This window comes from Dermacentor variabilis, chromosome 5 (assembly GCF_050947875.1).
Source record: "Dermacentor variabilis isolate Ectoservices chromosome 5, ASM5094787v1, whole genome shotgun sequence".
Taxonomy (NCBI): Eukaryota; Metazoa; Arthropoda; class Arachnida; order Ixodida; family Ixodidae; genus Dermacentor; species Dermacentor variabilis.
In genome coordinates, this window is record NC_134572.1 from 26,714,180 (window position 1) to 26,739,511 (window position 25,332).

The 25,332-nt window shown below is 42.2% G+C and overlaps 1 protein-coding gene and 1 long non-coding RNA gene across 2 annotated transcripts in view; one reads left to right on the forward strand and one right to left on the reverse strand.

Moving 5' to 3' along the window:
* D12 (YEATS domain containing 2 homolog D12) overlaps positions 1-23,761 on the forward strand; it is a 34,836-nt gene extending 11,075 nt beyond the window's left edge. Inside the window, exons 9-17 of the mRNA XM_075692015.1 lie at positions 1,939-3,701; positions 6,572-6,654; positions 8,566-8,645; positions 13,515-13,656; positions 16,217-16,252; positions 17,634-17,953; positions 18,598-18,672; positions 19,194-19,267; positions 23,564-23,761. Of these exons, the coding sequence (XP_075548130.1) occupies positions 1,939-3,701; positions 6,572-6,654; positions 8,566-8,645; positions 13,515-13,656; positions 16,217-16,252; positions 17,634-17,953; positions 18,598-18,672; positions 19,194-19,267; positions 23,564-23,696 (2,706 nt within the window). The 3' untranslated portion in view covers positions 23,697-23,761. The remainder of the gene's footprint in view (positions 1-1,938; positions 3,702-6,571; positions 6,655-8,565; positions 8,646-13,514; positions 13,657-16,216; positions 16,253-17,633; positions 17,954-18,597; positions 18,673-19,193; positions 19,268-23,563) is intronic.
* Positions 3,737-25,332, reverse strand: part of LOC142582372 (uncharacterized) — a 74,838-nt gene continuing 53,242 nt past the window's right edge. The window contains exons 2-3 of the long non-coding RNA XR_012828424.1: positions 16,194-16,291; positions 3,737-3,775 (exon numbers count right to left, since the gene is read on the reverse strand). This is a non-coding gene — a long non-coding RNA (uncharacterized LOC142582372). The remainder of the gene's footprint in view (positions 3,776-16,193; positions 16,292-25,332) is intronic.

Below are 25,332 nucleotides of genomic sequence, written 5' to 3' on the forward strand. Positions count from 1 at the left end.
TAGCTGCCCAGGGTGCTTCATCGATAATTTTTCCAACTTTATGGCGAACAAATGTTGTTCGTAATAGTATAGCATAAATATAAGTAAAATATAGTGTAAAGAGTATATATAGTATAGTATGTAATAATAGTAATAGAATGCTAAAGACTTCTGGCACACAGCAAGTGTCGTATGCTTGTGTTACAACATGCTCCGTGTTTACGGGAGCTTCACAGTCAGTGTTGGTCTCGAGCTTTCTTTTCATGAGCACCATGGTTTGCCCTTGTTACATTGTTAGCTGCAAACGTAACGACTGGCAATATATCAAGCTGCAGCATCGTGTCCCTCTGCAAGGCAGCAGATAAGCAGAATGGCTGCGATACGGCAGACTGTTGATAACCGATTGGCACTAGGATTTGCGCATTTGCAGCTGTCGCTTTACGGTGGAGCATTACTACCACAATAGTGTTTCGCGTGTCCGGTATTCAGGTAAACGCAAGCACAAGCGGACTGGTCCTGTCTGTTTCATGGGATGAGCGGAGGCGTAAACGTGAACGATCTGAACAATGCAGCCACCTGGTGGCACAGAGCTCATCCAAATGAAGAACTAATATAGCAGTAACAAAGTGTATGCTACTTTGCTGCTGGTGTGAATTTTTAGCAGGAGCGTAGTTGTGAGCACATTGTCTTTCTAAATGTTTAAAATGTTTACACATGGTTAGAGCAATATTAGCTCTTTGTTTGGCTGGTAAGCGCTGCACCAACTGGTGGCTGGACCGTGCAGACTGATCAGGCAGCTCACGTACGCATACACTAAAGCTCCTTAATCACAGCAATAGTAGTATGGAGCGGCTTTAGTTTACGCCTCCACCCATCTGTTGAAACGCCCAGCTCGCCTGTGGTTAACAGAATGCCGGACACGTTCAGCGCTGTGACAGAATGCTCACAATGCACGCTGCCTCGATAGCTGTCATTTGGGATTGACTGCCAGGCGGCCGGCAGAGAGGTTGGAGAGGCTTCGTGCACTGGTTCAAGACAACCAGGAGTAGATGACACGACGTCCCATCATGACGCAGCACCATTGAAGGTGGAGCTTAGCCTCGATCACTTGGCGAATGAGTTGAGGGTAACTTTTAATTGTCTGTATCTCTCGTAATATGGGACACTTCACACAAATTGTGGTGTGAATGATTTACTGTAGCTATACCCTATGCATCTACAAAATTTGCCCAAACCATTTCAGGGACCCTGTAAGTTTTATTGAGGGAAGTTATAGATGGAACTAAGCATTCACAAACATTTTGGAAGTGGTCTGGGCTTTGTCTTGCAGTGGTCAGGTGCGGACTATGGCTTGTATAATTTGAGGATAGGTGTGCGCACAAGGGGGGGGGGGCAGCAGGGCCATGGCCCCCCCAGGCCTTGGCCTGTTCTGTTGTGGAGGGGGCCGCGAATCGAGTGCACACTGTTTAGTTCCATGTCCCATGAGTGCCTTTGACGATCTGAACCTTTACTCAGATTACACATGTTCTTTAGCATCCTGATCAGTTAATGTTCCTTAAAAAGCATGGTGCAAGATCTTTGGAACATTGCTTTCCATTTCTAAGAAGGTGTAACTCCTTAAATGTGTTTTTTATGCCAAGGACAGTTATGAAAAGCAACCTCCACATTTATGACTACACAACAATCAACACCTTGTGGATTTTCTTTTACAGAAAGAGAAAGTCATTCTATAGACAAAATACACATTGCACAGCAGCCTAGCACATTGCAAAGTAGAAGTGTGGCAAGCAATTATTTAATAAATACTATGCTATATTGTGACTTTTCATTCCTCATTGAATCTCAGCAGAGTGTCCTAGGGTGGACTCAACCACATACATTCATTTGATGAGACTTGAGCACTCGCTGCAGGTATCCATACGAGGCATGTGAAAGTCCTAACCTTTTCTTGTATTACAGGTTGTTGACCTCTGGTTGCCTGCTTCAGCAACAAGATCTGAGGACTCGTCCACTGCTGGAAACGACATCAGTGCATCCAGTGGAGGCATGCATAAAGCAGTGGAGTCAGCTTCAGCATCGCGCAATGAAGGAGTAGTTGCTGACAAAGCAGAAAATGAGACTTCTATCAGCACAGGCGGCTGCATAGATCCTATGCCAGATGATCCAACGTCACAGCAGCATTCAGAAACTTCCAGCACGTCAGAAAGTGTGCCCATTGTGTCATCAGCCTCAGCAACTGAACAGCTTTGTAGATTGGTCAAACTGTCAAAAACAGAGCCAGCAGCCAGTAGTGCCATCACAGACACTGAGACTTGTCCAGCACTGCCAGTGGAAGTTGATAACTCAAAGCCACCAGCAGCAAAGTGCAGTGCTAGTAAGCCAAGTGTCACATCAGTTGTAGAGATGCCATCGCCATGCACAGTGGCTGGAGCAGCTTCATCACCTGTCAGCATTGCACCAAAGCCGGTACTGCCAAAGGTCCCTGCTGCGGTCAGTTCGAATGGAGTCATCTCATCCACATTTGTGAAATGCACTGACGCCCTTGGCAGGGTACTGCTTATCCCAGCAACGTCACTGCTCTCAGCTTCTAGTTCACCCATACAACAGGCAACAGTGTCACAACAGTCATCACTCCTACGGTCCGGTGGTGCAAATGTTCCTGTTGGTGCTGCAGTTTCTGCAACCATGCCTAAACCTCCAGGCCTTGTGTTGGCAAGTGCCAGCAGTTGTACTCCCAATGCGTCTCCAGTGAATGTCACAGCAGTTGGTGCTACATCAGGAGCAGCCCTGAGCAAAGGAGGCACTGCTGTTGGAATTACCCATGAAGAAATGCCTCCGTCTTCATCCAAAATACCAGGGAAAGCTGCTACAATCACCGTTGTTCCATCTAGTGTACCTCATGTGGCAAGCGTTACACCTGCAAATGTTCTTGCGAATGTTTCGACTCTTCCGCTTCCCAAGGGCAGTCTCATTGCTACACCTGGTGCTGCTGGCATTGCCAATGTAAAGAAAGTTGTGCCTGCAGTAAGAGTGATTAGGCCTGCCTTGTCATCATGTGCTGCAATTGCGAACAGGACAGTTGCGACTACTGGCACTCTTCGTGCTGCCTTTGCTTCCACAGTAGGAGGTACAAGTGGTGTGGGGCTCCTCAATCATTCCAGCGTAGTGTGTACAGCGCCCATGTCCTCAAGTGTCAAGGCTGGAGTGGTGCCAGCAGTGGCAAACAGAACAAATTTACTCAGTGTCATTTGCAGCAGACCAGCTGTCACTAGTGTAAGCGGTTCTGCTCCTATTGCATCTGGTGCGTCACCGCAGTTTGTTGCGATTGCTCCAGCAGCAGTGAATAAAACCAGCCCACTCAATGTCGTCTACAGCAAAGCTGCCTCAGAAAGAACATTGGTGGTGCCACAAGTGGCATCGTCAGCAATGCCATCTGCTTCTAAGGTAAAACCTGTACCGAGCACATCACCCTACACATTAGTCATGCTTCCTGGCACTGGCGGTGGCCAGGGCCAAGTTGTCTTGCTCCCAACATCTTCTGTGAAGCCCAAGGACACAGTCCCAGCTCCAGTGGTTGCCCAAGGGAAGCAATGCCCTCTGCCATTTGGTTCACCGGGCAACCAGGTTGTGCCCACAGTTGTCTCTCCTGCAGCCTCTTTGCCAGCCCAGCCTGAAAAAGTTGATCCTGTGAAGGAGTTGCGAGACAGACTGGATGCTATTAGGTTAGAGAATTTGCTTCAGGTCTTTTTTGAAGGGCTTTGCAGGACTTGCATCTTTCACTATTTGTTTGAGCCACCTGCAAGGGAAACATTCGTGTCAAAGTCTTTGGCATGTGCAGTGTTGAGTGCACATTTAATATGCATTTAATATGCCCCTAAAGATCTGCTGTTGTGTGCCTGACTTGTTAAACTTGTAGTACCAGTGTCACACAATGCAAGTACTACTTCGCTTAAATCCTTTCTAAATGCAGTTTAACCACTGGTTTTTTGTGAAAAAGAGAAACGTCCGTACATTTTTTCTTTTCCTTTTTAATTTCTCCGGGATATTTTTGTACGTCTTGGCTCGAGGTTGTAAAACTACATTCCCGGATTGCCCTTCGTTATTCTTTCAGAAAGCAAGAAATGTATGTTGCACCCTGCACATATACGTATGTGTAAGGTGGCAGTGGTTCGTATTTGAGAATAAGTTTTAGTTATGCCATAATTACCTACAGACAGTAACATAACAAAAGTTAATAAAGGGAAAATGAAACCACCCAAACGTAGCTAATTACTACAAAGAAAACCTATACGGGTTCCTCGAAAGAAAAGCCTTGCAGTTAAAAAAAAAAATCGTCCTGGTCCAGGACTCAAACCCGAAAGCACCGCCTTTGCAGGGCAGCCACTGCAGGGCAACCAGGTGGCTAGTAGATGACAGGGCGAAGTTGAATTTGTCAACGACTCAAAGCAAAGGCAAGAATTTGATGTATGTAGTTCTGCCAGCAAGGTGGAGAGAAGTAATTAATAAAGGGAAAATGAGACATCCACCCAAGCGTAGCTAACTGCTACAAAGGAAGCCCACACGGGTTCCTCGAAAGAAAAGCCTCACAGTTATTATTATTATTGTTGCTGCTGTTGTTGTTGTTGTTGTTGTTGTTGTTGTTGTTGTTGTTGTTGTTGTTGTTGTTGTTGTTGTTGTTGTTGTTGTTGTTGCTTCTCTATTATTAATTACTTCTCTCCACTTTGCGGGTTTCCACAGAACTATTACATCACAACAAAAGTTGTTCTAAAAAAGTGGCTTTACCACAGTGCGTGAAAATTTTATTTCAGCTTGTTTGTCTTATCATGCTGACATGTGTGGCAGCAAGAAAATAGAATGCATGAATGTCAACTGACACTTGGTTGTAACACCACTGTTGGTTTGTTTCTGGCAAATAAAGTAAGGCAACACTACATACTCTGGTTTATACTTAGCAGGCAACACTATATGAGCTACGCAAGCAGTGCCATCATAGAAGTTTCATTCCATGCACTTCACAGTGCAGTCATTCTTTATTTGCAATGATTTCTACGGAAAAATTACTTCTTATATTACAACTACTGCTTGTGGATGTGAGGTTACATCAAATAGCATATTATTTGTACTTTGTACTGCAAGCATGTGACATACTATGTTTTGGTCACAAGCTCTAGCGGTATGCTGGTCACAGAAACATGCTATTTCTCTTGTTCGGTGATTAAATAAGTCCATATGTGCAATGCCTTCCATGTAATGATTATGTCAACTTTTGCAACGTAAATTTATGAGACCTAATATTACATTGAATATGCATGGTACATACCAATATTTTCCTTTGATATGCAATGCACTATTTCTGGTCAAATGCAAGGAGGTTAGAGAAATCACTCTATCCTTTTCAGCATTGAAACAAAGCACAACTTAAACATGTTGAGCTTGTCTTTAGTAATATCAGTAGAAAGCACTAGGACAAGTTTAGCTAATTTTTTGAACAGTTTAACCATGGTTTGTTTCCATCTGTGAGTTCAGAACAACCTTTAAACCCTGTGACTGCATATTTAATGGTCATTAGAAGCCTCATTTCTAGAAGAGTTTTACTGAAGGGGCAGATAAAGGCAGGAGCATGCTCTTGTCAACTTGCATCATATGTGCTTAACAGCACGTAGGCAAACAATGGGCCACTTTGACTTGTACAGCAAAAGCCACAGTGTGTATGTATAGTACAGTACTTCTTCTCATTAATGTCGAGGCCCCACAAGGCTTCAAAGCATAATTGAGCAGCATGCTATATTTTAAATTCAACACCGATTTATGTGTTCGCAGTGACATAAATGACACACAAGCCCTGGTATTCCATATTAAAGGGGTTCTGCCAAACATTTTTAGCATGGTAAACAAACCTGCCTAGTCGTCGCAGAATATTGTCATGAGCATTTGAGCGTAATATCATTGCTGTACTTACAGCCAAGGACCCTACAAAAGACTGCTTCGTCTTCTCTTGAACTTTCTGAAATTCCTGCCATTTATTGTGTATATCCCTATACACTTATAAACACTATAGGCATTCACTGAATTTCTTTAGATGGCAGTTCTTAGCAGTGATCTTAGCAGATGCAAAAACAATCTCACTGCATATGGGGAGGAGGTGCCATCTGCTGTTAGAGTATGATACTACTGCACCAATACTATGACTTACAAGATCAGGGTCTGTTGTGACACATGATTTCAAAGTCATGATGATAGGCACAGCATAGTTGAACAGTTTTGAGTGCAGTCAGAATGACAAAATGAAAAGGAGGCTGGGTAGGCCTGGCACCAGCAGCTCTCGACTGCTGATAGCAGTTTGTACAAGCTGCAGTCAAAAACTTTCTGATGGAGCAGCTCTATAAACAGACACCCAATCTAACAGCCACGGAAGGTGTCCAGGATGACACAAACACATTTCACACATGTTGTAAAAGGGGTCACTGGTAATACACATGTGAGCCGACACAAGCTGCACATTCTGCCTCAAGTGTGCGCAATCCTTACGATTTCAGCGCCAGTCTACAATGTGCGATTGTGCATTCTGAAATTGCTATTTTCTTCTCTGCAGGCTCTGTGACTTCAAAGATATGAGAGAGACTCTCTTTGCAGTGGCGGCACATTTTCCCCTAGTCGGTGTTACAGAGTGTGAGAGTAAGTAGCCAATTTCTAGAGTTGGTCATTGCATTTTTCTGAATCACTTTAGTTTACAATTCCGAACTCATAAGACTGTGCTCGCATTGTAGCTCCATGGTGGTTGCATTCTACCACTTAAACGGCCCCACACCACATTTGGGGAGTGCAAGCAGACAAGCGCAGTTCGTGGATTAGGCAGTGGAAATCGGGTCTGCAAAGTATCAAACAGCTGCATGGCACAAGAACAGCTGAGATTTCAAGCATTAGCCAGAAAGTCAAGCTCGCAGAGGAAAATGCTTTTACATAAGATGCACTGCCTGCAACGTCATCAATAATGGCCCATAACCTCGGTAAATTATCTAGTGCACAATGCACAATACCATCATTGGGAGTATGGGGTGCTGCAATAAGGATAAGACAAAAATATGGAAGAGAGGCTCATGATGTAAACATGATGCAGCCACTCAGCTCCGGTGTGGGAGAAGGCTGGGAAGAAAGCTCACGTCACGTGCAGACGCTAGCCAAGTTAGAGGGGGAGAGTGCTTACATTGGCTGTGAAGCTCTTCCCTGGCAGCATGGCAACACATTTCAATATCTCCTGTTTTCTAATAATGAACCAATTTGAAAAATTATTGCGGTAGAATGTTTCCTAGACAGCACTCTTCAGGTTGCAGTCGATAACCAAAATTGGCAGTGGCGCTCGATGATAAAGGCACACTAAAGAGAAGCATTGAATCAGTCTAGGCTGATAACGTGTTCTTTCAAAACTCTATTTTCATTATTGTCATGGTATGTGGTGAATTACTAGGAAGCGAGAATGAAAGCCAAACTTTAATTTTTTAAGTTTCATACGAACATCCAAGCACCAGTATGTCCGTCAGACATCATATATTTCAAAGCATTTATTTCTATTTGGGCCATTGTGGTGCAATAAAAGCTCTTAAAATTTTACAAGTTCGTTCTATGGCTGCTTTAGAATACAATGTAATACCTACCAATAAAATATTAAATAGGCCTGAACAGAGCCAGTCAGAATCCATGATGTCATAATGAGCTAGTGCAGGAACTTTAAGGCGGCAGTGCCACCAGTCTCTCACTCTGGCATCTATACTGGCTTATCAGCCCTTTGTAAGGGTGGCTGTTTTGGTATTGTACATGGGCGATTTTCATTTACTAATACAGCTTAACTTTGTTTTCTCTTTAGTGTCCCTTTACCACGAGGTCGCTGGTTCGATCCCTTATCATGGCTGTCGCATACTAAATAAGGTGAAGGAGAGATATTCGTCTGCTCAGTTTTTATGCACTTCAGTGAAACCCAGGTGGTCAAGGAAGGAAGGAAAACAAGAGGTGAAAGGTAGAGGGGTTCCAGGTGGTCAAAAGAATTCAGCAGACCTGTTCCTCTTTGTTTACTATGCAGTTTGGATATGTCAAATTCGATTGGAAACAATTTCATAAATTAAATCGTAACTAATCGGGCTAGATGTCTGTCTGCCTGCTCGGGCACATCGTCTTATGCTGAGTTTGTATTTATTGTGCTAGAAAGGCAGTGACCAAATATAGTGGAGTTTTTAGCAAATATTTTACTCATTTAAATTTATAGCCAAGCAGGTAACTGGGTGAGTTGATTGACATTCACATGAATGACTGCAGCACAGTTTTTAATTATGCATGCCAAACCAGATAGGATGACATTTGTGCTTCTTTTTATACTGTGTCATTAAATATGTACTGCAATTATCAGGATATTTCTCTTTGATTAGAAATTTAAAACTTGCCAATGATGACATAATAACTATATTATTTAATAATACTGAAGACCACCAAATGTCTCCCAAGTTGAGTCAATGGCTTACTAGCGAGGGTCAGGCAGAATTCACTGAATTTATTCTTGATCTTTACACACAATTTAGCTACCTTTCTTGATTCCAGAACTGAACTGCTTTCCATATGCTGCAACCGATAGTGCAACATACTTTTCGTGGCCTTTGCCCAAGCGGCGAGCCTCGGAGGTGAGTGTAACCTACAGTGCTGCTTCAAATTTGCTTTCTCTAGTGTTTTATGGTGATAAGTGTCATGGGCTCATTCCCCCAGTCATTTTGATGTTTGTCACTGGAATTCCAAAGCGCTTTATCAGAACTTCAAAGAAGAAAAGTTGCAGTGCCCTGGGAGGACTCGAACTCTGGAATCGCAGGTTTCCAGTCGAGGAGTCTACCTCAGCAATTTCACCAATGCTGCATCAAAGAATACTGTGCTTGAACAACCCTGTGCTTGGTCTCCTGAGCACTTTTAAAACGATTAGCTGTTGTGGCTTATTCATACAATAGTGTCAAGGCAAAAATATATTTAAACAGAGCTGGTAGTGTGAAACAAAATACAGGGTAGGAAAAGGAGAAAAAAAGAGTTTTGTCTCCACTTCACCACTTGGGATCACTACCTACACAAATGAACATGACTCAGATTAGAGGCATCACTATTTAGAAACAGTTTCACTTTTCTGAGATTTTGCAAGACTCAGCATTGGACGTGTCAAAGTATATTGGCTACAGCACTCTTGGCATCTTGGCGGATGCATCTGGTGCCTAGTTTCGCAAAAGTCCGCAAAAGTGATCGCTCGAAAATACTGCCCCTGTGAATTTTTCTCACAACCAATACCATATAAGACAGTGCAAGACTTCTGCTACATAATATTGCGCTGGCTATTACATCACTGCTTTGAATTATGGGCAAAACTGCAACTTTTTTTTTCTCCCTTATTAGAAAAAGAGAGAGAGAAATTTAGTCGCTAACCTTTTCCTTTCTTGTGTATATTTTTGTTTATTCTTGTCCGTTTCGTTAGCATGAAGGTTGGATGGGAAAACAGCGTGACATGCATAAGATGAGGCAAGCAATGGGCACACATTGCGCAGAACTATGAAGTGACGCACAATCACATGGAAGGCCACAGAATGTACAAGAAGGTTTCTTGTTTAAGTTATTGTTGATTATTTACGTGCATATTGATTTTGTTTCCCTCTGGCTGTCTTGAACACTTCCTGTCGCCATAATAGCCTATGGCTACTGTTTGTTCCTTGTTGTTCGTAGGAAATTGTTCAACAAGGTTTCCAGTAGAGCTTGTTGATTTGCCATTATTAACGTGTAGCGTTGCAGGTAAAGCATGGACACAGACTGTGTGTGTCACCATGTTCCTTCTCTTGCCTATGTTTTGTATGCAATGGTACATGTTCGTAAAGAAGATTGTTGTAGTTATAGAAAGTGCACAAACACCACAGCTGGAGAGGCACTATCATGAAGTATGTGCAGCCATCATATTTACTTACCACGCACCTGACCTTTACATACTCGGAGATATGGCAACAAGCATTGACAAGTAATGGGCTCACATATTTGGGGGTATGCTTTAATGCTTTCGTGACATGTACAGAATGCTATAAAGTCATAAAATGCAAAGACATTGATTAGCTCTCACTTTGTCTTGACTGCAACAGTTGTCTCTTTTTGCTTAATGTATATGCTGATGGCACCAATTCTCTATAGCAGAAATACACTTTTATTGTCTTATTCATTAATACAAAAACTATGCTAAATGTAATCAGACTACAATAAAATTTTCACTGCACAACTTTTAAGCATAATCGCCTACGGTTTCCTTGCTGTACCACTTGTACAGCAGATAGCACTCATAAGTTAAAACGAGATTTGCAAAGATCATTTTAGAGCATCACTTTCCTGCCTTTTAGTTTTAGCCAGAAGCACTAAGCTGTATTTATAGCTCATCTTACACCAGAAGGAAGTAGTCTTGTAGTCTCAGCTTTGACAATATCTCATCATCATCATCAGCAGCAGCAGCAGCCTATTTTATGTCCACTGCAGGACGAAGGGCTCTCCCTGCGATCTCCAATTACCCCTGTCCTGCACCAACTAGCACCCACAAATTTCCTAATTTCGTCGCACCACCTAGTCTTCTGCCATCCTCTACTGCACTTCCCTTCTCTTGGTACCCATTCTGTCACCCTAATGGTCCAACGGTTATCTAATCTGCACATTACATGACCTGCCCTGCGCCATTTTTTTCTCTTAATGTCTATTAGAATATTGTCTATACCCATTTGCTCTCTGATCCACACCGCTCTCTTTCTGTCTCTTAAAGTTATGCCTAGCATTCTTCATTCCATCACTCTTTGCGCGGTCCTTAACTTGTCCTCAAGCTTCTTTGTCAGTCTCCAAGTCTCTGCCCCATATGTCAGCACCGGTAAAATGCACTGATTGTATAATTTCCTTTTCAATGATAACGGTAAGCTCCCAGTCAGGAGCTCACAATGTCTGCCGTTTGGAATCCAACCCATTTTTATTCTTCTGTGAATTTCCTTCTCATGGTCAGGGTTCCCTGCGATTAGTTGACCGAGGTAAACATACTCCTTCACAGACTCTAGAGGCTGACTTGCGATCTTGTACTCTTGCCTGGTTATTTATCGTTATCTTTGTCTTCTGCATATTAATCTTTAACCCCACTCTTTCACTCTCCCTGTTAAGGTCCTCAATCATTTGTTGCAACTCACCCGCAGTGTTGCTGAATACAACAATGTCATCGGCAAACCAAAGGTTGCTGAGGTATTCGCCGTCAATCCTTACACCTAAACCGTCCCAGTTTAATAGCTTGAATACTTCTTCCAAGCACGTAGTAAATATCATTGGAGAGATTGTGTCACCTTGTCTGACCCCTTTCTTTATAGGTATCTTCCTACTTTGCTAGTGTAGAATTAAGGTGGCTGTGGAATCTCTGTAGATATTTTCCAGGGCATTTACGCAAGTGGTCTGTACTACTTGATTACTCAATGCCTCTATGACTGCTGGTATCTCTACTGAATCAAATGCATTTTCGTAACCTATGAAAGCCATATAGAGAGGCTTATTGTACTCTGCGCATTTCTCGATAACCTGATTAATGACGTGGGTGTGACCCATTGTAGAGTATCCCTTCCTGAAGCCAGCATGTTCCCTTGGTTGACTAAAGTCCAGTGTTGCCCTTATTCTATTGGAGATTATTCTGGTAAATATTTTATATAATACTGGGAGTAAGCTAATGGGCCTATAATTTTTCAATTCTTTAATGTCTCCCTTTTTGTGGATTAGTATAATGTTTGTATTCTTCCAGCTTTATGGGACCCTTAGAGTGCCTAGACACTTCCTATAGAAAGTAGCCAGTTTTCCTAGCATTATGTCTCCTCCATCTTTGATTAAATCGACTGTTATTCCATCCTGTCGTGCCACTTTTCCCCGTTTCGTGCCTTGCAAGGCCCTTCTGACCTCATCACTAGTTATAGGAGGAGTTTCTGTATACTGTTCATTATTGTTTTGAATAGAGTACTCCTGAGTCCTCTGGGTACTGTACAGGTCAGTATAGAATTCTTCTGCTGCTTTTATTATGCCTTCGAGATTGCTGATGATATTACCTTGCTTATCTTTCAGTGCATACATTTTTGTTTGCCTGTACCAAGTTTCCGTCTAACTGATTTCAGGCTGTGACCATTTTTTATGGCTTCTTCAGTCTTTCTCACATTATAATTTAGAATATCACTTATTTTAGTTTTTTTTATCACTTTTGACAGTTCCGCGAATTCCATCTTATCTCTTGAGTTGGACACTTTCATTCTTTGTCATTCCTTTATTAGGTCCTTTGTTACTTGGGAGAGCTACTGGTTGCTTTGGTGCCTTGCCTCCCACTTCAAGTGCTTACTCTGAAGTCAGCTCGTTGTGGTTTCATTCATTACCTCTATGTCATCATCATCTCTATGTTCTAAGGTTGCATATTTGTTTTCAAGTACCAGCCTAAATTGGTCCACTTTTACCGTCACTGTGTCTAGGATGGCCTGTTTCTTCTTGACCAATATTACTCTTTCTCTCTTCAAATTAAGTTGAATCCTAGCCCTCACTAACCTATGATCACTGCACTTTACCCTACCTATCACTCCTACATCCTGCGCTATGCTGGGATCGGCAGAAAGTATGAAATCAATTTCATTTCTTGTTTCACCATTAGGGCTTTTTGAGGTTCACTTTCTGTTGCTACGTTTCCTAAAAAAGGTGTTCATTATTCTCAACTTATTCCTTTCTGCGAATTCTACCAGCATCTCTCCTCTAGCGTTTCTAGAATCGACGCCGTAGTTGCCAATTGGCTGTTCACCCACCTCCTTTTTCCCCACTTTTGCATTGAAGTCACTCATTACTACCGTATACCGAGTTTGCGCTTTTCTCATCGCTAATTCAACGTCTTCATAAAAGTGATCTACTTCCTCGTCATTGTGACTGGATGCTGGAGTGTAGGCTTGTACTACCTTTAATCTAAACCTCTCATTAAATTTGATTACGACTTCCGCTACCCTCTCGTTAATGCTGTGGAATTCGTCATTGTTGCCCGCTGTGTCCTTATGAATTAGGTATCCTACCTCGTATTGCTTTTTATCAGGAAGACCTCTATAGCTGAGGACATGGCCGTTATTTAGCAGTGTGTAAGCCTCACCAGTTCTTCTAATCTCACTAAGGCCGATAATATCCCAAACAATGTCTGATAGTTCCTCAAGGAGTCCTGCTAAGCTAGCCTCACTCAAGAGGGTTCAGGTGTTAAACATTGCAAGGGTCAGTGTTCAATTCCTACTGCAAAATCAATGTAAAAGTAACTGCAGTGTAAGAAAGTCCACTCTTTTTCAAATCTGCATATTCCAGCAGCATTGCAATCGTCTCAACACATGCCATGTTGTAACTACCTATAGGCCGTGAAAGTTACCACTTCTTGTGTACATTCTTTACACAATTTATGCTAAGCCTATCCTTGTTGTATTTTTTATTGTACAACTGTCCGTGCTGTGGATCTTATTGGACAGTGGATGCGGGCTTGCGACGTGCGACAGACTCTCCAGCTGCTCATCCAGCGCCAGCAGCCTTCCTGGCTTTTGTCATATCTCCCTTCGCGGCGAGCCATTGTCCTGCTGTGTCGTCGTTTTGGCTTCACACCTCTACACCGCGGTAAGAAGCAAGCAGAGAGCTAATATCAGAGAGACAGGTGTAACATTCGTTGGAGAGCCATCCAATCTATGTCCACAATGGCTGGTGTCTAAAGCTTTCCAGACACTCTGTCGTCAATTGTTTTGGTGTTTTATATTTGTAAGTACTCACAGCAACATCAAATGTTGCTTTAAAGTCCAACTGTAGCGAAATTTTTCACGGTGTAAGAAACCTAGATTAAGATAACGTGGATATAAAGGAGCGTCCGTGCAAAATTTTACATTTGAAATACGAGTGTAAGCATCACAAAAAGCTTGCAAAATTAGCAGTTGCGAGGTGCACAATGAGCCCTCTTTTCCCCCAGATGCTCGAGTCTGCCATGTGAGGCTGCCTGCGACAAGCTGAAAAATCTCCAAATGCAGCCTGATAAATTATACAATGAGCAGCTCTGTGGCTTTATCAAGATTGGTTCAGGGAAATATACAACTACTCACCTATAACAAATTTAGCCAACGTAATATTGCATTGCAGTAGGCCTTTAACTCCACAAATCCCAAACACCATTCCACATCAAGAAAAATAAAGCAACTTGTTAACAATTTTTTTCTGTTCATGAACATTATTTTCGTACAAAAAAAATAAACAATAAAGTGTTAATTGAGTAAAAATTAACTTGTCTAGTAATGAAATACTCAGTAAGTTATTTGCTGAACTATCAGCAACTGAGAACTCCATTTGTCTTATCGAAACACTAGCAAGGGCTTTTCGGTAATTATGTGCTTGAGTCAGAACTTTGAGGCGTCAAACCCAGTGCAGTAAAAACTATATGTTGTACTTTGTGGAGTTAAATAAGTGAAGCATGTATAAATAGGTCTTTCACCTAAACTGCTTGCTCATTCTTGCTCAAATTTCATGCAAGGCATTTCACAGTTCGTTTTGTTTAATGCCGTGGTAAGGTGCACAGCTGCGCAGCCAGCAGGTGCTGCCCATTGCCAATTCAGCATCCTGACTGGTGTGCGTGTTGTAGTTTTTTTTTTTATCTTGCCCAAATTAATGTAATTGGAAAAAAAGTTTTAAACAGAACCTGCCTGTGGACAGAGTGAATTAATAGATGAAGTGAACCGTGTTAATGAAACAACCTGAGCATTGTAACACCAATTTTGCGAAAAGTGCAACTACTACTACTACGTGTCGCACATAGTCCTCTGTATAGCTTTTCGTTCTAGTTCTCTTGTCTTTTCGAGTTGCATAATATTCATTCCTATTTGTAAATTTTTCTTCTTTGAATGCTCAGCAACAGCAGTGATGCTCACCCCAGGTCTTTACCATCATGGTTGGCTCTGTGGCCATGGTGTTCTGTTTATTAGCACTAGGTCGCAGGGTCCGCTTTTTTTTTTTTTTTTTTTTTTTTTTTTTAATGTGTAGATATGTATAGCAACTGTTGTGGATCAGGCTGTTATAGGGTGGGTTTACAACGCTGACACAACGCTTCAAAATTCAAGTAAATAGAGTGCCTAGAACTTTATATAATGCAATCTTATGTAGTTGAGAGAAAAATGACCAAACTTCAATGAAGCACTGTTATACACCTCTGGTTTGAGGTACTGCACACGAATTTGGGGTTTCGGTAGCTAGCCGCGTTTCAACAAGGTCAGAATGCAAAAACACCAAAGTGCCATGCTTTGGGAGCTTGTCAAAGGATCTCGGGGGGATTTTAAACTCAGTCAATCAATTGATCTCCTACCTCCCCTAGATTATTTTGCCTCAGCAAATGTAGCAACCCTACATGCATGAGCTAGACATTTTGGCATGTGAACTTGATGCGATGCTGTTCTTCAGATATGAATGTTGTGTGCAGTTCTTTTTTTCCTTGTATTCTGCTGGTTTAACCTGTAGTTTTATATTTTTGCATAAGCAGAGCACCTTAGGTATGCTATTTCTAAAACTCTCTATCTATTGATTAATAGGTTTTAACGACCAAAGCGACTGCAAGGTTGAGAGATACTGTAGTAGGAGGGCTCCAGATCAATTTTGACCACCTTGCATTCTGTAGCGTAAACCTAAATTAAAGTTCACGAGCGTTTTTTATTTCGCCTCCAGCCAAATGCAGCTGCTGCAGCGTACAATCGAACTCCCAACCTCACGCTCAGCAGCTCAATGCCATATCCACTGAGTTGCAGCAAAGTCATCTGCAGTATCATCTTGTTACAAACAAGTTATGGCTCTGCTTTTAAAATCCCACAAAGGCTAGGCTTGGCTTGACTCTAAGAGTCACTGTAGAAAATATCTCAGACTGACAGTATTGAAGATAAACAATATAAATACTTAAGTTGAGTAAACATTTCAAGATGCATGGTTTAATTAGGTGATGTCATTTTGCAGCAATTAGAAAAAACTGCTGTCAAAGTATCTTTCTTGGACACGTGCATTTAGCACACCTCTTTTGTTCAAGAATGCCAATTACAGTGGTTCCTGCACCCTCATTCACTGAGCATTCATTATTTACCTTTATAAAAGCAAGCATCATATCTCCTTTGTTGTGAATGAATGTCACTTACAATCCTCCTTGTCCATTTTGCAGATGCTGATAATGAAATTGAAGAGTTGGAAATTGGCAGTAAGTACTTGGAAGTTCAACATACGTATATCTTTGCACCTGGAATAAAAAAAGCAGCTTATCAGTCCTTTAGGTCACATATTCCATAACACTGTAAGCTTTTGAGTGGAGTGGGGATGAATTATATACATAATAAATTCATTAAATGTTTATTAAACATTGTACAGCCAGTGCACACTTCTCAGAGATATATATTAGGTGACTGTATTGAGAGGGCTTCTCAGCTTTGTGTACAATTACCACTTTCCTTTTCTTTTTAATTCATGTTTGTTTCTATAAACTCACCAACTGTACATTGTGTAATTTTGCCTTGGCAGTTATGTTTTATTGCGAACAGACGCAGATCGCATATGGCTGTTTCACCAATCAGCAGATACTCCGTTACGTACTAATTACCATGTTCAGTGTACAGGCTTATTTCATGCATTTAAAGCTCAAGGCTGCTCCATATTGTAGAACTTTCTGTTGCAATTTCATGTACAGATGCCCATGCCCTAAAATTGCAGTTCATGTGCTATGCGTTATGCAGCATGTTGAGGCCGGAGCAGGCGATCACACGTTTGAAAATTGTGTACAGCAAGATCATTGAAAAGACGTCACTGGATTCTTCAGGGTTTTTGTTTGTGGTACCTTGTTTCATTTCACCATTTTTGGTTTTTTTTAAATTTACAATATTGCTACTCATTTGAGAGCATGGCAGTGGGACGATACAGTATACATGTATATCAGTACACATCTAGGCAGAACAGTTAATTGAAAAAAGGAAAAGAAAAAGAAAACAATTGCCCAATAATGGCAATATAAGAAGGAAGCTGATGTGGCACAATGTTGTGACAGACTGTTGTTAAAAATTCACTACTTGAAGAGCACATTTGTGTGTCTCCACTATTATACTCTCTCTTTTTCTGTTTCCACTGTGTGCTTCTAACCTTCGGTGCAGTTCACCAAGACTCGTTTCTGCTGATGAACCAGGCAGCTATGCCAAATTTTGAAAAGCTGTACTGTGTGGGAACAGAGAACAAGCTGATCAGATGACGTTCTATGCTGTGCATTGTAACTTCTGCCTTGTTATGGCATGTTCCACGCTGCAATTGAGCACACTGTACGATAAAGCTGAAGTGTCTTCCCAAATGTGCCTCCTTTGCTTGACCTCGCCCACCTTTTTTTTTTTAGCTCATAGAGCTGATGACACACAGCAGTGATCGTCGTCTGATATGTTCACCCAGAGAAAGTGGAAGCCATTACACTTGTGTGCCATTCCCTCTGCTTTTCTGTCCTGTGTTCCAGGACTGTGCAATTAACCATTCCGTTACCTTGAGCCCCAGGTATCAACCCAAATGTGTCACTTGCATAATAACTACTGCATTTTCCTTGCTCACAGCTGCAGATGCTGATGCATGCAACAGCTACTCAGAGCCAAGTGAGCTGGTCTCACGGCTTGCCACTGCTGCATGCACCACAGAAGGTGCCCAGGACGACACAGGCAATGTTGAGGAAGAGGTGGATGTGATAGGGCAGGAAGCTGAACTCTACAGTACTCTTGGGTCAAAGGAAGCTGGAGCAACCTTGCTAAAGCCAAATGGTCGCACGAATACTATGTTGAAATGTGACTCCTCACCAGAAAAGTGCCTGCCACGCAAGGCGAAAATTCACTTACCACTGTCTCCGAGGGCTGCCTTCATCCGAGAGGCTGCCGCTGAGGTAATCATCTGTTTCTCGTTTATACTGATCTGCATATGCACTTATAAGGGAAGCTACAGTGGACCTGTTGATGACATTCACAACTGAAGGATTTTGCCACAACTCATTCACCTACAGCAACAGTCGTTGATCAGCTGAAGTACCGTATTCTTGCACACATAGCCCACGCATGCACAAATCCTGTTTTCCATTTTTTTGCTTTATAATCAACTAAGTCACCAGTTCAATTAAAAGTACTGAGTAGCTGGCATTGAATCTGTAGGTGAACATTTGCTACAAACAGCTAATGCCTGCACAGACACTTAAGCTCACAAAAAGTTATAATACTATATACTTTGTTGCTTGGCACACCATTATTCAGCATAAAGTAGTTTTGTTTGGCCTATGTACTGCATGGAAGAGTATGCATTCTGAGTTCTGTCAGAGTCATTGGGTTATGAATATCATAAGGTGTTATGCTGGTGGCACCCATACAAATAGAATTAAAACTTGAAGCATTAGGTGCACTTTTTTTTGTGTCCATGTGCATGTGTGTGCATGGTTTTCAGGAGCATGTGTTTGACATTGAAAAGTGCTGCAGGCAGTTTCTTCTTCACTGTTTCTTCATGTGGTGCATTTCTGAGATTGTGCTCTCTTTCTAACAGGTTGGTGTCCACCTCAGCAGCTGTGAATTAGAGCCGCGAATCGACGTACCTGTCGTGGAGGAAATGATAGTCTCTGTAAGTGTGCCTCATACTTCTTGGTGCAATTTGTTACAGAATTTATTGCCATGTGCCTGCCCATTCTTATAAAAGCAAAGACCTCTAGAGATGCACAGCTATATTCCTTCTTAATTTTAAAGGAAATGTAACCGATAAAAAGGCCGATGTAAGTACTACATTTCGCCACTTGCTGGGAAGTGCTTGATATGACACATTAGGCATGCATATGGGTGCATTATATATATATAACTACAAAAGTAAGTGTTTTTGGCAACTGTATCAGTTTTGAGTAAGTGCATAGTGCAAAACAAATTTATTTCGATTTTCGATGTTTTGGCCTAAACCAAAAATAAAAATAGATTTGTTGCATCTTTAATATACTTATATATATATATATATATATATATATATATATATATATATATATGCTGGTCCTTTTGTACTGTCTCAACTGTAATTGATGATGAAATACAGATGACCGAAAACATAAATGATTGTTTATGTATTGGAATTTTACATGAATAATATATAACTTGCAGGCTTGCAAAAACTTTGCCACAAAATTGATGAGAAGTGCAGTGAACATGGCCTTCAAGAGAGTTTGCGATGAAAGGTGAGTACTATATTTGCCCTAGTGATGGAATTAAGCCTCTAGTACATGTGCCTTACACATTCCTAAATGTAACCTAGACATGTCAGCTTAAAAGGCAGCCAATTTTGGGGTGTATGAGAAAGCAACATTAAATGTAGCTTAATCATGTTAGCCGTGTGCCCATTTTGTACAAGGCTACTGTTCTTGATGAGCACTTTTCACTTCATTCTAATATTTACCCCACCTGTTCTTTGATTCATGGCTTTAAAGCGATGCTTTGTTTATGCCTTTTTCTTGATGTCACTTGCTTTTTTCATCAACTTCAAAAATCATTTGCCTCTTGCTGTGATTTTGACCTGGTAGCTTAATGGTATATTACTAAATTCTTGAATACACTTTTGACTTGGATACTCAATACAAATTCATTCAGTCAAGAATAAGCACTCTTTAATTACACTGGAACTCCTTTCATACGTTTTGAAAACAGTTGTGAGAAAAAACGTACTACCGGGAAACGTACAATCCGTAGTAACAAACAAATTTGACAGACTCATCTATTGTTGACATCTACGTAATGCAAATGGTTGCAGAATGAGACGTCGGCGTGCATTGAGCTAGTGGTGCTCCGGCGTTTCGAGACGCGTTTTGTTGTTTTCATATTGTATGGTGTTTATGGAGTGTGACGGGAAACCAAAACGAAGTCGAGCTGGTGGGCGATGCCAGATGCCAACGAAGTGTAACATGATGCCTACATCGCGCCACCTGCAGCAGGGAATGGCAGCATGTTTGGATTATCGCCTACTGAAAACATGAAGTATGCTACCAACGGCACTACACTATCAGACAAAGGTACACACTTTGGGGTGTGTATCTGCCACACAACGATAATCGTCATCTGCCTTGCTTCTGTTTCCTTTCTTGAAAATGCCGCGCCCGCTACTTTCCTGTTGGGAATGCTATGTGATGATGGCAATGCGCATGCCATTCGTTACTGGGAAGTACCGTGGTCGCAGTGTTAAAGGAAGGAAATGCGGGCAAGACAGACGATGTTTATTGTTGTGTGGCAAGATACAACCCAAAGGGTGTAATTTTGTTTTAGAGTGTATGCACCATGCGCTGTAAAACAGATGCTTATCGCTATAGGTTTGGCGGCGATGACCCGGGCAGATAATTGGTGGTACTGGAATAAGAAACTGTGCATGCCGTTGTCTTCACGTGAGAAAAATCTCAATCGTGCACGCCTCGCACCTTTTCTTGTTCACGTGGAATCTAGCAGCCGGAAAACGTTTATGGTCGCAGTCTGCAGCAGGGAAGGGCAGCGCATTTCGGTTATTGCCTATTAAAAGAATGCGCTACGCTTCCGACAGCACCACGCGCTGTGAAACAGATAGGCGAAGATGTTTATCGCTATAGGATTGGTGGTGATAGCTGTGAATGCCGCGTGCGATGACTTCGGAGAAGATTGCCTGTTGCCGAAATGAGAAACTGAGTGCGCGCCGCCGTTTTCACGTACAACGGGCAGACGCGTATTGCGGCCAGCTATATATTAACATGGCAGCGATTTGATGAGGAAGGCCATTCCTGTCTTTAGAGGCTCGGTAGAAAAATGAGGCTGAAAATGTATTTGTGCGTGAATGTGGTTGTGCTACCTGCTGGGCATGGCTAATTCGTCGTAACCGGCGCATTGGGAAAACAATGTATGGTGGTCAATTAAGCGTCGAATAGTAGAACCTGTGGAAGAGGGAAAGGGTGGCAATGTGATTCGAACACTACCTTCCGATCTAGAGTCTCTTCTAGAGCCTTCTAGAGCCAAAGTGCGCGTGCCGTGCTTGCACATTGAGTACACACCGCCCAAATCTATTTTCCTGGTCTTTCGCAGCCAGCACCATGGTAGTAGCTCTCAACTGGCACCAAGGCGCCGATTGAAAGCACCGACCTTAGTGTCCTCGTGTTGCAGCGTCAGTGGATGCTACAACAGCAATAAGAATAAGGGTATTAGTTTTATCGACCATAAAAAATTGTAAACATTCGCTTTATTACTAACTAAATTAACAGGCATGGTATCACACGGGCACAAGCAAACACGAACACATCTCACTCGATGATCGCAGAAATTTGCTGTCAAAACGCTGGAGCAAGGAAGTGCGGCAGCAGCAGCGAGTGAATTGACCTTCGTACTGCCTCTCGGCTTCAAGACGAACTAAGCGGCGAAAACACAGCGCACACGAAGCTATCAGCACTCAGCACTCTCTGTCCCCATCGCAGATCGCTTTCAAGATAGGGCCCGCGTGGCTGCGCCGCAAGCAGCAGCTGCTGGAGTAGAACACCTCCTCCCCCGGTGCTTAGCGCGCATTGGTAGACTGCGCGCTTCCTCCCCGCTTTCCACCCTTGCACGCGCGAGATTGAGCCCCCCATCATCGGCTTTCATTTCACACACAGCATACGGCGCGCAGCGACAATGCTATCACCCTTTATACAGAACATCACGGCGGCAGAAATGCGCTGAAGTGTCCGTATAATTGCTATCACAATAATATAAAAAATACTGTTCCTTGGTCAGTGTCCATTCTTTCTTTCTTTCTTAATAACTGCACCCTAGCTTTTAAATTATGTATATATAACAGTGCAACATGAAGCTCTAATTGCTAAAAATAATACCTATGTCACACGGGCACTCGAAAGTCTTTTGAGCAAAAAGAATTCTCCCAAAAAAGGGTTTTGCTTGCAGACACATGAGCGGGAGCGATCTCTTTTTGAGAAGCGGTCTTTACTGGAAGCGGAGTTCGTCGATCTCTTTTATGGCCAAAAAGGAATAGCCTCGAAACCAGTGGGTGCCAGCAAATATCATATATTAAGTAAACTAAGCAAAAGCATATTTTTCTGTTGCCTAGGCTCACTGTAACAACAATTTTATGTCTCGCAGAAAGTGTTGTAAACGCAGTAATGCTCATTTTCTTCCGCACCCTCATAAGCAGGCCAAATGTGTCTCAAAAGCAGGTCGAACGCTCTCTAAACTACTGCAGTAAATTTTTAGATTAACGTCTCTTAATGTGGTATTGTTAAATTTTATTTTAAGACCGTGTAATCACTTTATAGCAAAGTTGCTTCTGTCAACACTTTCGGCACAAGCTTTGTGCAGACCTTGTGCATTTGCAGATCCTCGGTCACTATCCCATGTACCGCAAATGTACACATGTGTATGGTAGACCCCTCGCCACATTTGCTGACCGGTTTTACTATGCTTTTATATTAAAGCGACTTTTCATTTTATATTTCGAGATACATCAGTTTAGTTTGGCCGATCTTGTTTCGAATGCTAGCGCCACGCTTTCTGTATAGCGTATCCAGAAGGAAACACTCAAAAGAGATTGTTGGTGCTGTGTGTCTGCCGCGCGACACCTCTTCAGTAAAAAGTCTTTTAACTTGGTAAAAGACCGCTTACATAAAAGTTTTTGCGGGCTCGTGTGACAGAGGTATAAATTAAAGAGTGAAATTATGGAGTTTTAGTGCACCAGAGGAGACTAAAGTCTCTGTAGTAACTTAAGTATAGCCATTCATTTTTTACCTATGCCACCTCCTCTCCTGCATTTTTCAATGATAGATGCAATTACGTGACGTGAAAGCCATTCTTAATGTCCTCAGGTCAACCTGATGCATCGGTCACAAAGCGCACTGTGACTCTCACCGAAAGTGACATCTATTAAGGATTTGGCAGCATAATAAAGGAGTGTTCTGCATACCGAGATGCGTCAATAAAGGAACAGACATGCCACGCTGCATACAAAAAACCACAGGGCGAAAGAATGCTTGTTGTGGTGGAGGGCACTCACTATGGGGACGATGCTCACCACTCAAGCTTCCCTGTGGACACTTTTCACAGAACTGCAGATGTCATTTTAGTTATTCTAAAAACTTTACAGGAGACAGCTACATTAATTGCTCTCAAAGGCCAACCATCACCATGGTGCTCTCTTTATTTTGAACAAGGTTACTGGAGCTTCTGTGTGATGCATGCATGTCAGTTTGTTGCATTAACAAACGACTGCTTGCAGCAGCTTTGCTTGAGTAAAAAAAGGCAGAGGGGGTGTCGAATTAAGCTCTTTGTATATTTTTCTTGCCAAAAATGTTAGCGGCAGTAGCAGACAGTAATGTTAAAGTATGATTGTTTGACATTCCTGGCATATTGGCTGTGCCTTGCACATTACAGAGGCCAGGTTTATTTTTTTGACAGCGTGAAAATTGCGATTTCTGCATTATTAATCTATTCCCAAAGAAGTTACAGTGCAGTGACAGCTGACTCCTTTGTCTTACTCACAGGATACCATCAGTAGTGACATTGGAGGACACGTACCGTGGTATACTGGACCTCAAGGAGTGCAGTTTCCTGACAAACGAGAACCTTGGCATCGAATCAACTAGGGAAGGCAACTGCGATGACACTCATGTCTAGCAGCTGCACATTCAGCCATCATGTCGAGCTGCATGCTCATGTGATTAAAGGCTATATCAATTGTTGATACTGGTGAGGTCATTTCCTTGGTTCACATGCTCACTGAAAACGCTGTCAATGGGCAGGAGAGAACAGCCCCGCACATTTGCAATTTCTTGTGCATAATGTTTTAGTAAATTTGAGAATTAATATTCAGGTTCACTAGTGACATTTTATCTCATAGATTATGCTTGAGCAGTATACGCTTACATGATGAAATTTAGGTAGGTCAATTTGCCACATTCTGTGCCTTGGCCATTTGTTTTCGAAATGATCCAGCTCTTGTCCAATCAGCATCACACAATACCAAGACCAGTTTTCTTAATGCATTTCTAATCATATAAGAGATAGGATGCACCATATTAGACTTTGTTAGCACATTAGCCATGTAACCTTTAGACGTGTGGAGGCTACAAATGCAGTCACATTTAGTAATTTATGCATTGTACTTTCTGTGGTTTCTGCAATGCCTGCATTCTTTTTCGTTGTCATGGTATTGCTCATAAACCTCGCAACCGTAAATAGTGCTTGATGAAGTTATCATTCAGTGGTTAAACCAAAAATCATGGTGAAATTTCCATATTCAAACTTATAAATTGAATTCTTTTTTTTTTCTTTTCTATTTTTTATAGACTCCACAAATTCATGCAGTGCTGTATGGAGAGACCCATCTCTCTCTAGAGCATCATTTACCCTGAAATGGCACGTGACAGGGTTCAACTTGAGGACAAATAAAGCGATATCGAAAGAGAGAAACATGGGCTCTTTAATGAAAACTACATATGTTTGTCTGGCGGCATTCCCTGCAAGCTACTTCACGTGAATGCAATGATAATTGAAGTGATGCACACACGAGACACAACAGACATGCAACACACAGGAAACAAAGCATATGTATTGAATTAATACTTGTGAACGTGTACATGGCACAAGTTCAGTCATGACCCCTACAGTGGATATTAACACGATAGTGTTATGGGCCCCGTATCACAGAAATCCTGTGTAGGAGTCCGGCACCGGCGTCCCCGTGAGCGGAAATTCCCGTCTATATTTAGGTATACAGAGTCCATTGGGAAAGTAATGCGCATGATTTTATTATGATACGACAATCCATGGCAGGCAAGTAAAACCGATCGGCAAATGTGGCGAGGGTTCTACCCTACACATGTCCACGTTTGCGGTACATAGGATAGTGACCGAGGATCTGCAAATGTGCAAGGTCTGCACAAAGCTTGTGCTGAAAGTGTTGACAGAAGACCAGAAAGAACTTCGAGTTTTGAGCTGTCAAAAATTGCTGGATTTGATTCAAGATGAGCTGGACTTTCTTAACTCTGTCGTAACCGGAGACGAATCCTGGATGTTCAAGTACGACCCAGAATCGAAAAGGCAGAGCAGCGAGCTGCACACAATATCATCTTTCCGCCCCAAGAAAGTGCAAATGAGCAAGTCTCGCTTCAAAACAATGCTCATTGTCTTCATTGAAGCCCGAGGAATCGTCCAAAGAAACTGTCAACTCGGCCTTTCACCTGGAGGTGCTCAAGAGATTGAAATGCCGGGTCGTGCGCGTGAGGGCTAACACCAAAGACACGGTCAAGCT